Source organism: Pungitius pungitius, chromosome 17 (genome assembly GCF_949316345.1).
Source record: "Pungitius pungitius chromosome 17, fPunPun2.1, whole genome shotgun sequence".
NCBI lineage: Eukaryota > Metazoa > Chordata > Actinopteri > Perciformes > Gasterosteidae > Pungitius > Pungitius pungitius.
Window position 1 is genome coordinate 12,293,203 of NC_084916.1, and position 13,507 is coordinate 12,306,709.

The 13,507-nt window shown below is 40.8% G+C and overlaps 1 protein-coding gene across 1 annotated transcript in view; it reads right to left on the minus strand.

Moving 5' to 3' along the window:
* Nucleotides 1-13,507, minus strand: part of calcr (calcitonin receptor) — a 36,769-nt gene that overhangs the window by 18,374 nt on the left and 4,888 nt on the right. The window contains exon 2 of the mRNA XM_037474911.2: nucleotides 446-513. Coding sequence (XP_037330808.2) covers nucleotides 446-490 — 45 coding nt within the window. The 5' untranslated portion in view covers nucleotides 491-513. The remainder of the gene's footprint in view (nucleotides 1-445; nucleotides 514-13,507) is intronic.

Genomic DNA, 13,507 nt, shown 5'->3' on the forward strand with positions numbered 1-13,507 from the left:
GTGCAGGGAAGTAATGCTGCTGCTACAACTGGTAGAAGGAAGTGTTGTACACAAGTAAACACGTTGCAGAATTCTAACGTTTGATGATGTATAACATCTTAATTTTGTGTCTTAACTCAAAACGACAAGGGAAAATATATAGTTTTTTATAAGAACATGCAGAAACGTGCAGCCATGGATCACATACTCTCATTTGGCTCATCCAAGTTTGTAAGTAATAAACAGAGATGACTTTAAACTTTAATGATCAATTATGGTGAGTGAAAATTAATCATGAGATTTTTTCTGAGAAAAGAAAACCTCTAGACCAAATCATATTACATGTCCATTTAATGAAAATGGAATATTATGTTCAAACACATTTGTGCAGCATACATAATGGGTAGAAAGAGACGGGAAAGTTCACCTTGCAGCGGTCCTTTAATTTAAAAATTTGCGATCTTACCACCATGAGAAACCAAGGCATCCAAAGCGAGACCGCTAACTTCATATCTTCTTCTCACAGGCAAATCTCTGGAGAGAGAGAGAGGACAACAACAAGTTACAACTGAACAAACCAATGGATGTTTCATATCAGGCTTGTGGGGGGAAAACAGGAAGCACTTATTTGAAATGCAAGACACTGTGTCTGAGTGACAGAGAGAAAGTGTACCGAGTGCATGTGAGATTCCAATATTACTGCAGCTCTCTTTGCTTTGGCTTCCAGGGCACATGTTGTAAGGACCACCTACCGGTGGTTGTCCACACCACGCAGCACCCCAGGGGGCTGATATTTTAACAGATAGACATGCATGAGCGGGTCTAATAAATCACTGTGAAAGGTTAGCAGGATTGATTGCATGGACTTTGGCATTTTGATACACACTGATGTGGTCCGCTGTTTGACATGAGGATGAAAAATGAACCCTGAAATGAAGAGATTTTAAGGCTAACAATGCTGATTTCTGACCCTGATTCTTTATTCCCTTATTTGTAATTGATAATAAAACACACAAAATGTAATGGTAATTTATGGTACAACCTGAGACATCCTCTTTATTAAATCTACTCTCAGACTACTTCTAATCCTCTGATCCAGACCCAGAAATATACCGACCGTCCTCTCCATTATGCATACAAGTAAAGCTAAAACGAGTCTTCTATCAGTCAATTGACCAGAAATGGATCACCTTTTATTTTGGATTGATTCATCATTTATGTATTTTTTCCTGCTTGTCATTGTACACTGGTTAAATGACCAAACAAGCAATCTGAGGACATAACCTTGTTTGGTAAGTGTTTTCCACTATTTCTGGAGATTCTGTATACCACGGGATCTATCATGACAATAATTGTTTGACCCCCTTCATTTAACCGATCATAAGCAATTAAGCGCAGTGGGCTGCTGCTGCAAAAAACACAACGAAGCACCGCGGGGTCCAACGTGTTGTTTAAGGACACTGCGACGTGTGGACAGGAGGAGCCGAGAGTAAAGCACCAACCTTTTGATCAAATGACAACTGTTCCACCCACGAGTCACAATGACCCTGCAGGCCTCCTGCCAGTATTCAATGTTGGTGCTTAAGTTGTCAAAGGCTTTCACTTGAAAAACGACTAAAATAACCCAACCCCCCGATGCAGCGATTTTGCAGTTTTTCGCCACAGTCCTGAATTCGTAATATTTCCGATACAGCAGATGATAGAGTGTACACATGTGCGTCCAGCGGGATGCAAAGTTCAATCAAGGACATGACGGCGGAACGCTCTGTATCTTCGCTTTAAAAAAGACGGACGCAAGGAACTCAAACGAAGCGCACAACAACACCAATTAAAAAAAAAGGATAAGGGAAAAAAAACGGAAGGCAGTGGAGGAAGAGAACGGATCCCAAAATGTCCTCTAGAAAGAAAGGATCTATAAAAAAAACATCATCATGCCAAAGCAGAGAACCCCCACGAGTCAGTTAATAGCGATTCACTGGGTGGGAATTAGCATGTGATTTGCCTAAATAATAAAACCGGTAGAAACAGCTCTGCGGAAAAAACCCAAACCTCACCCCAGGATCATGAGAAGAATAATACATTAATTTGATTATGTGTAGCCCAAAATCGCAAATTTTCAAATTTGGCTCGGAGGTGGGCACACATGCGACATCCTCCCAAAATGCTCACATTGGCACAAAAAAAAACCTTCCCAAAAAAAGAAAAAAGATGGTTGGATGGGGAAGTGTGTGGTCCATCAATAATAAATCTGCCAACAGTAAATTTCACACTTGAATATCTCAGCGGCACATCTATACTGTGTCTTTCTGTCGTACCCATTAGCCCTTCATACATCTCTGAACAGTCCCCACAGCATTTAGCGGCCCATTAGGTCCAGAGTGATATGATCTTCAGGGCCTGGAGCATGTGTTGCTCACTGAGGAGACAAAACCCCACACGATGGAGACAAGGAAAAGCACTCTGACCGGGGTGAGAGCAAAGCCCATAGAATACATGCAAAGCACCTCGACCTTCTCCAGGAATGATGTTCAGCATCAAGTCTTCTGCGGATCAAGTCAAAAGTCGACCAGTTAAAAATGGGGCTTTGAGAGAATCTGCTTTCGTAACATGGATTTCTGCTTAGATTTTTTAACCACGTTTATTTCCCGTGGCGACTGTAGTGAAGGCTGAGAAACCGTAGAAGGAATGTTTAAAAAATAGGGGCCTAGTCAAAGGTTTCACTCTTGAATGTGTGACCTTGAAAAGACGTTGATTTACTTTGGAATGTATCTTTATAATTCCCATGTGCGGATGAACTTGGCACATTTCATCTCTTTGTATATTCCACCTACAGTCTAATAACAAAATACATCTGTACCTTTGCAGAAAGTTTGAACCTTTTTTTTTTTAATGATGCAAGAACTTTTGGGCTTTCTTTTATTTTTCCCAGCAACTCTACACAATCTGAATCAAAGTGTCCCCATTTTATTGATTCGATGTGTTTTGAGGGAGGAGGTTCTCTCCTCCTCGGGTTTCACCCTCCGTCCTTGTCTCCTCCCTCTCTTTTTGTCATCTTTTTGCATCCCCGTGTCAGGAGACTCTTCCCTCTCGCAGTGAGCGGTCACTGGCACAGTGACAACACAGATCCGTGCTGTCGTCGCGCGTGTGATGGAGGAAGAAGCGGCTCGACCTGAAGCCTCTGTCTCGCCACTTTGGAGCCCATCGCTCAGTCTGAAGGGAAGAGCCACACGAAACGCGATTTGGCGTCCTGTTCACGGGGGCCGCGACCAATGAGCCGTGTTGCAATCCCAGCTCGTGGGGATTAGTTTGACGAATGGACGGGTTGTTGCATAAGTCTCGTCTGGATAGGACAGTGTTTTTCAGTGATCTACCGGCTACATGATCTACGAGTTATATCGAAGCACCGTCCTTAGATTGTGTTCACTACAACAGTGTGTGCCAACTCTACAACAATCACGCGTCCCGCCAAGCGACGTAATCAAGGCCTCGAGAAACATCAAGGAACGCATCAAGTTTCTGCGAAGGCACACAATCAAGGAAAGAGAGGCAGGAGGCATGGTGCACATGCACTCAGTTTACAGATCTTCTCTTTGTTCAAGGCATGTTTTAAATGTACAACATGTGCTTTTTTATTATACCAATAATAAGTGCACCAATATTTCAATAAACTTTAGACTTAAACTAAATGTCCTAAACATTTACAGCATGTGATTCTTTTTGGTGCATTCATCTTTTTTTTTAAACTTGGTTGTCAGAGCGCTAAAATCATGTGACTTTGCCAAAAAATAAAACACTTTTTTTGTGATGGGTAGTTACCTGAGTTACATTCATGACCACTTAAAGTGAATCGGCGTTTCTGGGACATGGTGATCACGTGGACGGATGCTCGTACATCTTTAAAGCGTAAGGCCTCCTGCCGCAGCCGTCGCAGAGGCATAGAGAGACGCTCGTTGTGATGAAGTGCCATCCAAAGAGGTAAGAGCCTTACATTGACGAGCTTGTGTAGACTAATCACACTAAACACTTGAAGCGAGAACATTCAAATGCAAACAAATGCCGGTCCCTCTAATCGAGAGCAACCAGCCCTGTTCCCTGTATTTCCTTCCCCGCCTCCAAACATTTCCCAGTTTTCGCTGCATTCTCATTTCCTCCCAGGCCTCTTGTCTTCTTTTTATACCTTTATATATCTTCTGCTCTTTTAATCTATTTTCCTTCTCACCTTATTTCTCGCTCACCCTGTCTTCCCTCCATACTTCTCCTACAATGTTCCCCTTTTAAAGCTCACCCCTCCCTCTCCAGTCGTCTCTTTTGCCCCTCTTTACAGCTACGAGCATTTGAATCTTTTCTGACCGTCTGAGCGGATCCAAGAGGTTCCTCAGCGAGCGCATTCTTTACGCATTAAACATGTTCCCATTTTAAACCTGTTTGTGTTCTTCAGTCCCGTTTCGTACTCCCTATTGTACTGTATCCGTGACCAAGACAACAAGACACAGAACTGGCAAAACGTCTGAATTACATAACAGAACATTAGGCCACTTTCAGTGGATCGGAGGCCTCACCTTAAAATTCAGTAACATCCCACCCGGAGGCTCATTACTAGTACAAAACTTTGATTTAAAGTTTAGCCAGCCCAACTCCACATAACACGGCCCATGCTCCAACAAGTTTGAGCGGTAAAAGCCTTTTCTTAAATATTCATGGGTGGTTTTGAACTGCGCACAGCTAATAGCCCACGCCAGAGATTTAGAAAATAATGGGACTTCGTCAACTTATGCCAGTGTAAACACATTTTCCATATTTTTTTTTTTTACAGAGTAAGATAACAATTACTTTTTAATTTCATCTCAAGCTCTTATCTGACCTCGATACCAAGTGCTCATGAAACAGCCGCTCAGTCGATTACTTGGCAACGACTCGGCACCTGAGTAAAACAATGAGACTCATACGCCATCAATCAATGTTGTTTTTTTTCGCTAATGGTTTTGATGTGATGAAATGAATTGGATATTCATGCAGTCTCTGAGCCCTACACAATAGCAGCGGATTGCTCACTTGTGAATGCAGGCTGTGGACCACAATGAGGTTGCCTGCAGTGAAGGATTGCTGAAGCCTGACCGAAGCGATTATGACACGGAAATTCATCTCCGAGAAGAGCAAACGAATTAAGATGCATCTGAACACGCGAAGCCTTCGCAGTGTGGATTGATTGGAACGCGCATTTACCAACTTGCACTTTGTGCATTCCCCAACCGTTTCATTCTCCACAATTTGAGCGATGATTACCCTCAAGTGGAATGGATTATTTTATTTGAAGTAGTGTTGGAGGACACCATGCTCACACGCCCCTTGTTAAACGCTGTGCCCTTAAAGAGACATTCAGCGCCTTGGCTCACCCTCAAAAAGAGCTACAGTGCCTCCCAGCATTCAAGCTCAAGCAGACTCGCATCCAGCCTGTTCCCCCCCCCCGTTGAAGTGGTCGTGTGCTCCAGTGTTCCAGCCATTAAAAACAAGCCTCCTGTGATAAGGGGACCCCCCCCTGGCTCTGTGTACACAGATGATTAATACCTGCTTGCCAGCCCCATGACATCCCACACGCTTCCTCAGTGGTGGGTACCACACCGTCACAGTCTAGACTTCATCCAGATACGCGCCTCGTTATTCTTCTGACTGGCATGGACTCTGTTCAAGTGCTTTAAAGTAACATGCCGTGTTAAATGGTGTTAGTCACTGTTTGCCAGGCGGTTTCCTTCTCCACACTTATGACTGCATGGAACCGGTTGGACTCAGAACAGCTAATAATTCAACTGCAGTTGACTGTGGTGTGCCGTCATGCATCTCAGGATGACTCTTTTTTTATTTTGATCTTCGCTTACATTCCAAAGTTGAAATGTTTTTGCCCATTTCTGCAACATCCCTAAAATGAGTTTGAATTGGGCATCGTCGTCATTTTAGAAAACTGTTTGGAGACGAATCGTTAAAAGTTGCATTGTTTACTATATATTGCCTGCTATGAATTCCATATATTGTGCGTCACTCTCTCACTCTGTGCCGCGTGGCTTCTAAAGTGGAACAAGTTGTTCCGCTTTAATCACAGGCATGCAGCTCTCGGAGGCTTTGGGGGTTTCTGGTAAGTCAGCATTTTTTTAAGACATGTGCATTATAGCTCAATGGTTTTTATCTGAGTCCAATCCATACTTTAAAACCAAAATACAGGACATCTTGGCACCAGTTGCTGCGCATGACTTTTATATTTAGATCTTTAATCTATTGAATTGCCGCTGCTAATTTAATTTCATGATTGAGTAAAATAATATTCTCAATGTTCAAAAAATGTTTTTAAAAAAAACCCTCAAAAACATTATTTTACTCTGCCAAACTGCATCACAATCACCTCCTTTGATTTCTCATGCAGGTGATTGTGATGCAAATCTGCCAAAGAACAGAACCACATCGCTAAAGAGCACAATGACCAGCAGATGTTAAACAGTGTCGGTGTGATTACTGCTTCCAAAGCTTCAGCGGATTTGCATGTAGCTGATTAACGTGAGCTAATGTCATTCCTAAGGTAACTTCGGACATGGTGTTTAGTTACAGACCCAGTTTCATGCCAATGGAATCACGCTGTAGGGCTTTGGGGAAGTTCCTGATTTATAGAAACAGCAATCTGGAGGACAGCTGTTCCTTCATTACAATGCCAATGTGAATTTACTAGGTTCCGTTGTCATTATACTTTTCAAATGGGAATCTGTACAAACAACAAAAGATAGTCCGGCACTATAAAATGCATATTCTAAGAGCATTAGTGTACCGGGCTTCCTACTTTGAGATGATTTAAAATCAAACGTGGATGCAGTTTAGACTGTCACTACACATATTTCCAATAAGAACAGAGAGCATTCAGGCTGGTTATGGTTAATTAAATATATCCACTCAGCTTAATCTCCTGAATTCCCCCTGATACCAGTAAACAAAGGAGTCTGTTTACCAGTCCCTGCTTTGTTGCGTCAAAGAAGCAGCTTCCTCTCTGACATTTGTTTTTGTTTACTTCCTAAACTGATTAAGCTGCTCTTTCAGAAGCACCGTGGACAGCTTCAGGTGCTAAAAGACATCTCCCCCTGACCGGAGGGGCACTTTCAGGGTATCAGTCCTTTCATCTGGGATACTTTCCTGTCCCAAGCCTCTTCATTTCCTCTTGACTTTCCACATCTCATCTGTTGACTAACCAATGACGTGGTTTTTTTTTGTCTCGTGGCACAAGAGCAGGGAGCAGAGGACAGATGGTGAGCGCCATATGACCTCTCTTAGGTTGGTTTCAGCTCGCAAAACACCCTTCAACTGAATTCTCCATCACCTTTTGATACATTGCAGCTGTTTACCCACACTTTAAATCAAGGTGGTATGGATCTTCTCTCTAAACAACAGTACAATGTCTTTACATTGTTCATAAATACAAAGGTATACTGACTAGAATTTCCTTAAATTCTGTTAATGTTGGAGATGCTTGGCAATATTACATCCCCCCCCCCCCCCCCCCTTCCAATTGCCGACATTACACACGTCCGCCTTAGAGCTCTCTAAAGGTCCTTTCCGAAAACAAGATCCCCACATTGAAGGCATTATTTAATGCTGAAAAGGGTTAAAAGGCAACTGTGAGTGCAGAGAGAAGTATGGAAATCATGTAGAAGCAGAAAAAATAAACAGAGAAGAGATGCTACAAATCAAAAATAAAAGATGAGCCCCTCTGCATCAAGAGGTACAATCAGACAGAAAATACATCTGCTAGGATGGGATCAGAGGCCCGAGAGCAGAGATCAAACTGGACCATGCTACTCAATCTCACGCTCAAACAGCATCCTTTTTGGATGGAAAAGGATCGGCACGTATTGGAGCAACTGAATATTCTGGGAAGTGAATGGAGCAACCATTCTTGGCCATGAATCTGGCTAGGTGGGAGGAAATATAAAAAGAGCTTGACAGAAATAGCTTTCGTGTCAGCAGGCACCGTAAAAAAAAACACATCAGAGACTCACAACGTAAAGTGGAGGCTCAAAAGGTGCTCCGACATGATCCAATAAGACTAGAAAAACAGTCTGACTGATAATGAATACAACATTTCTCGGTGTTCTCCTTCACGTTTTTTTTTTCAAACATGTTTCCCTTGTAGGAAAATAGTTGTAGCTATGAACGTTTTCCATGAAACCCAGGAAGCATTTCCTCTCGTTCAAGCTCTGCTGTACTATAAATATCTCTATTACTGACAGTCTGTGCCTGCAGGAGGACAATCCACGATGCCCCGGGCATCCACAGTAATACAAAACAATACAAGTCAATGAAACCAAAACACTCAAAGGAAAGCTAATGGCATCTCGCCTGTCTTCAGGTGACTGGTGCACAGTAGTCCACCAATAAAACCAGTAAAACAAATACAAATAAATAAGTCATGCAGGTGTTGGAGAAGCAGCAGAAGAATAAACGAAGGAGGATCGAGCATTATCAAGCATTTCTTCCTCCTCAGTGTGTCTGGGTTCAGTCAAAACATAGGTGTATGTATAATTATGCACTGCTGATTTTATAACTGCCTGCATCTGTGTACGAGTAAATGCTTGCAATAAAAGCACATAGAGGCAGTGTGTATCTGAGTGGGAAAGAGTAAAAGAGAGAGATATTTCAAATTCTCTAGCCGTTATCTTACATCTCAAAACATCTCTCTCGCTTCTCCCTCTTACTCTGATAAATATACATCATGTATGAAAACCACGTCAATAAAGGTTCATTTAAAACATAAATATGAATGTGATTTTGTAAGTTCATGTGAACAAGTTATCGATCAGGCATCAAAATGCCGCTGGAAAATGTCAGAAAATAAAGAGATGTAAATTTATCCGCTCTAAGATTACAGACTAATTAAAAATATGTATTACTGTATTTAAAAATGTGTTCACTTTTAAACCGTAAGTGTTTATTTTATTCTATTTTAATGTTTCTTTTTTAACTACTATTATCATTTATTTCTATGAAATAAATTATTAGTAATTGATTTGCTATGTAGGATTTTTTGTTGTTGAAAAATTGCACACCTCTCATAATTTCTTTGTTGATGACAAAGAACAAGACATGATAATCAAATTGCTTTCTGTCAAAATCAAGACTGGAGTAATCTCCAGTACTGCATGAAAACATGAAAACTTAGCAAAACAAGAAATCATTTGTAACACATAAATTGCTTTCCTTTCTGCTTCAACCCGAAACTCTGATTGTTTTTTTAATTTAACTACATTTAATTTTCCATCCTGCTCATATTAATGAAGAGAAAGCGTCACTATGACATGTCACTTCTTGAACAGAAAGGAGGGGGGAATAATCACTCGGGAATAGATCATATCAAGAAATGAATTATTAATCAACATTTCAACATAATTTGCAAGTACAAAAAAACATAGTGTCCTGCTTGCTGCTCGGGTTTCAAGACAGAACATGAGGATTCTTCTTCTTCTACGTATTATTCAGAGAGAAGACTGCTCTTCAACTGAATATTATGTCTCCCATAATAACAAGCATTTTAATTAGATGTTTCCAACTTGTCATACAGAATGTCATCATCTGTCAGGTGAAGGAACGCAGTAAAAGCTCAAAAAGCCTTAAAACTGATGGAAGTCTTCAGAAAAGGTAAAAAAAATAAAATAAATAAAAACTTTGATAGGGGGGCAGAAGACGATGACAGGCATGCGAGCTACTGCCTAGACAGAACCGCCTGGAAATGAAACCGAGCACAGTTGATATTGTTAATTGGCTCCACAACATTGTTAAATGTGCGTCATGAACATCACAATCTACCCGACAAACGTTGCATTAGTCGCCCTAATTCACCAGCGGCTGCTGCTCAATTTAATGTGAGATTGGGAGGGTTTTCTTCCCGCGCTGTGATTGGTCGTGCACGGCGGCACCTATAACACAAACCACATTAAGCTGGGTGAGGAACATTGACTGCAGTTCAGGGCAGAGGCGACAGCAGAACTACATGTGCAAGTAGGCCGACTCATTAGCGCTCAAACACGCATTTCACTGCACAAAATTAACTAGAATGGTTTGATTCCAAAGAGATGAAGCCTGCGGCAGCGCCCCGAGGTATTTAGCCAATGTATCTATGAATCACATTATTCCCGTTCTTGGGTCTTTACAAAGAATTGACTTCAATTCCTGCTGTTGGTTTATAAAGCACTGAATGGCTTAGGGCCAAAGTCCGGTTGTGATCTGCTGATACCTTACGAACCGCCAGGAGCCCCCGGGTCGCCTGGGACGGGTCTACTTTCTGTTCCCAGGGTCAAAAGTAAACATGGAGAAGCAGCGTTCAGTTTCTCTGCTGAGTCCCTCATCTCCTTTAAATCCCGATTAAAGACCTTTCTGTTTGCTGCTGCCTTTATTTCACCTTTTCTGCATTGCAGAATTTTGGTTAACTACACTACATTTCTTTCTATTTTATTTTTTTATATTTCTTTTATGTTTCAATCAATTTTCTTTACAGTTTTAATTGTCCTCGCTTTAATGTTGAGATGTTTTTAATGGTTTATGTGACGCACATTGAATTGCCTTGTAGTTAAAATGTGCTATACAAAATAAGATTGCCTTGCCTATGAATCAGGTTACCAGATTTCTAAATGGCCAAACTGGGATCCTTAATTAAGTCGACAACACGTTCATGCATGCACATACTGTATGTGTGCGCATATTCTCTTTCAGCCGTGGTAGATTTCTATCTGGCTGTTTTTAATATGATCTTTTATGTCTGCATTTTCACGCGCTATTGAAAATGTTCTCTGGCAGTGTGCAGAACACAGCGTTTTATTTTCTGGCGGTATTTTCCGAAGGAAGATGTAAGCCTCCATGCATGAAGCCGACAAAATCCACTGATTCTTCCAAGCTCTTCAAAAGCACATTAATGCTTTATATTATTAACCCAATATCAAAGCCAAATATTTTTGTAAGAGCCAAGAAAACGGTTTCCCTTCTTTCTGCAAAGCGGCTGTGGCTTCAAATGTTTCCCACGTATGAGAGTATCCATCGTTTCATCCGCCTCTTTGCAAACATGTTAACGGGAATAGTCTCGCCTTAAGATTAAGATCAAATTTTTGTAGCAACAAAAAATACAAGATACCAGAAAAATAAACGCATCACATATGTCGCATATACCATGGTGTTGTGCACACAAGAGGCTACGCTCAAAGCTTTGGCCCAGTCCAACATCCCCACCCTCACGCACTCCTGGACCTTATGAGCACCTCAGATGCTGTAATGGTGAACCAGAGTGTATTTTACCTGCAGCCGTGTTTGCTACAGTGCAAATATGCCATAGTATGAAATGCATTGTGTGAATACAATACAAAATACAATTCTTCGAACTGATTGACGGACTCTTGGTTACATATAGATCAAGAGTAATTGTCATGCAATCTAATGCAAAGTTAACTAATCATAATGTCCGCTGTGGCTATTTTTATCGTCACTGCTCTAAAAATATCTCCATATGAGATAATCGCTCTTTATTTCACATTCGGATTCAATAATAATTTTTCTTTCAACGTTCTATTCAAGACTCTCAGAACAAAATAGGAGATCTGTTTAAGAGCTCTCCCCAGATTCTTGATCTGCATGTGCACTCCGCTGAGGGGTTCAACAGGGTTTATCTCAACTCCATTCCTTATCGCTTCTCTTGTGCACACGTGGGCTGGCTAAAAAGGAAATGTGTGCTGCTGGATTCACGCCAATCCACGTGCTCCTGTATCAAACCACACACACACACACACACACACACACACACACGCACATATATTCACAGAGGTGAAAAGAGTCTCCCATTTCCTCTCTGTCTGATACCATTACCATTATCTGTGCCATGTTCATATCAACCATTTAGTGCCCAGGAAGAGCCAGGAAAGTACAGTGCAAATTGCCCCACTATTAACAAATCAGTGGTTCAGTGATGTGTCTGATGTTTTGCACCATTTCCATCAAAGTCTGCCTCATAATTATTTATTAAAATAATCAAATACTGATTACTGATACTATATATATATATATATCTATATATATGGTATAGTTAACATCTGCTGTGCCTCAAAAAAGGGTTATGAAATTGTATGTATGACAAACAAATGACGCAGCTAGATATAATCACAACTTTTTTGTAGGATAATTATTTCATACCAGCAGTTTTTTCAGGCAGAATTTACCATCTACCGGTATATATTGGAATTGTAATTAGCTATGATCCATAAGACTCAGAACCTTAATAATTCATTATTGCTCATTACAATCATTATATATTTTCAACGATTCTCTGTAAAAAGCATTTATAATATCATATTAGTCAATTAAAATACTGATAAAAATGATCTGCATTCTTAATACATAATACAATATATTAAAAAACTTCCATCATAACAAAAAGCATTTTTCTAAAACACATTGCAAGATGAACCGTCACAACTGGGTCGTGACTGTATTATACACAAGGACATACAGAAGGGAGAAAAAATACCATTAAAGTACTACAAGGAAAGTCACATTATGTCACTTTTATTGTTGTCCTAAAGCACGATGCACAGTCAAATACTAGTTACATAGTTATAGTGGAATAATCGAAACATTTTACTTTGGAATTTTGGTAAATTCTAAATTTATTTTAGTTGGTGAAAGATTACATTTTCAAGTTTAAAGTCTCATTTCCACAAAGTCACTTTAACTTGTGAGTTTTTAATACAATTTAAAAACAACCCCAATTCCAGCTCTTAAAAGCCATTTGAGGTCGGAGACGTGATGGTGACAGATGGGCCGATGGCTGAGGCCTGCGCCTGTCATCGGGCTGACTTACTGTACGCCATTTTCCATCCCCCTCGCCATCTGCAGATTATAATTCACATCTTAAAGATCACATCTCAACTCCAGGGAAGTAAAGATGGATAGAAGTGCACATTCTTTCACGGCATGCTCTCAATCATCAGCGTGAGGGAGGACCCGCCTCTCAACATTTGCTTTTCTTTCTACGTTCAACATTTTTTTTACATTTTACATTGAGGGTTTTATTTTCCTAAAGTGTAAATATTCCTCTCAAAGAAACGAGGGAAATTTTTAAAGTTTTCTGTAAATCAACCGACCAGGATAGAAAAAATGATCTATAAATTTAATAAACTAAAGCATTTGATAAGATAGATTCCTGCAATACGGATCCCATTAGGATGCCGCCTTTTCTCCTACAATTCTAACTCCTACTCGCATCAATAAGCAATTGGAGACGAGGCAGACTGCATCCAAGGTCTATGGGAAACCAATTAAAGGCGTTTTTTTGTCGATGGATCTCAGCCAAAGGGCATTAAATACAATCCCCCGTTGGGCACAGTGTTCCCCGTACGGTCTGTTGGGTCAGGGAACTGGCTGAGTCTGGGTGCTTCAAGCTGTAAACAGACCCAGAGAGAGAGAGAGAGAGAGAGAGAGAGAGAGAGAGATGGGTGCTGTTATCACACGGCTGCTCGGT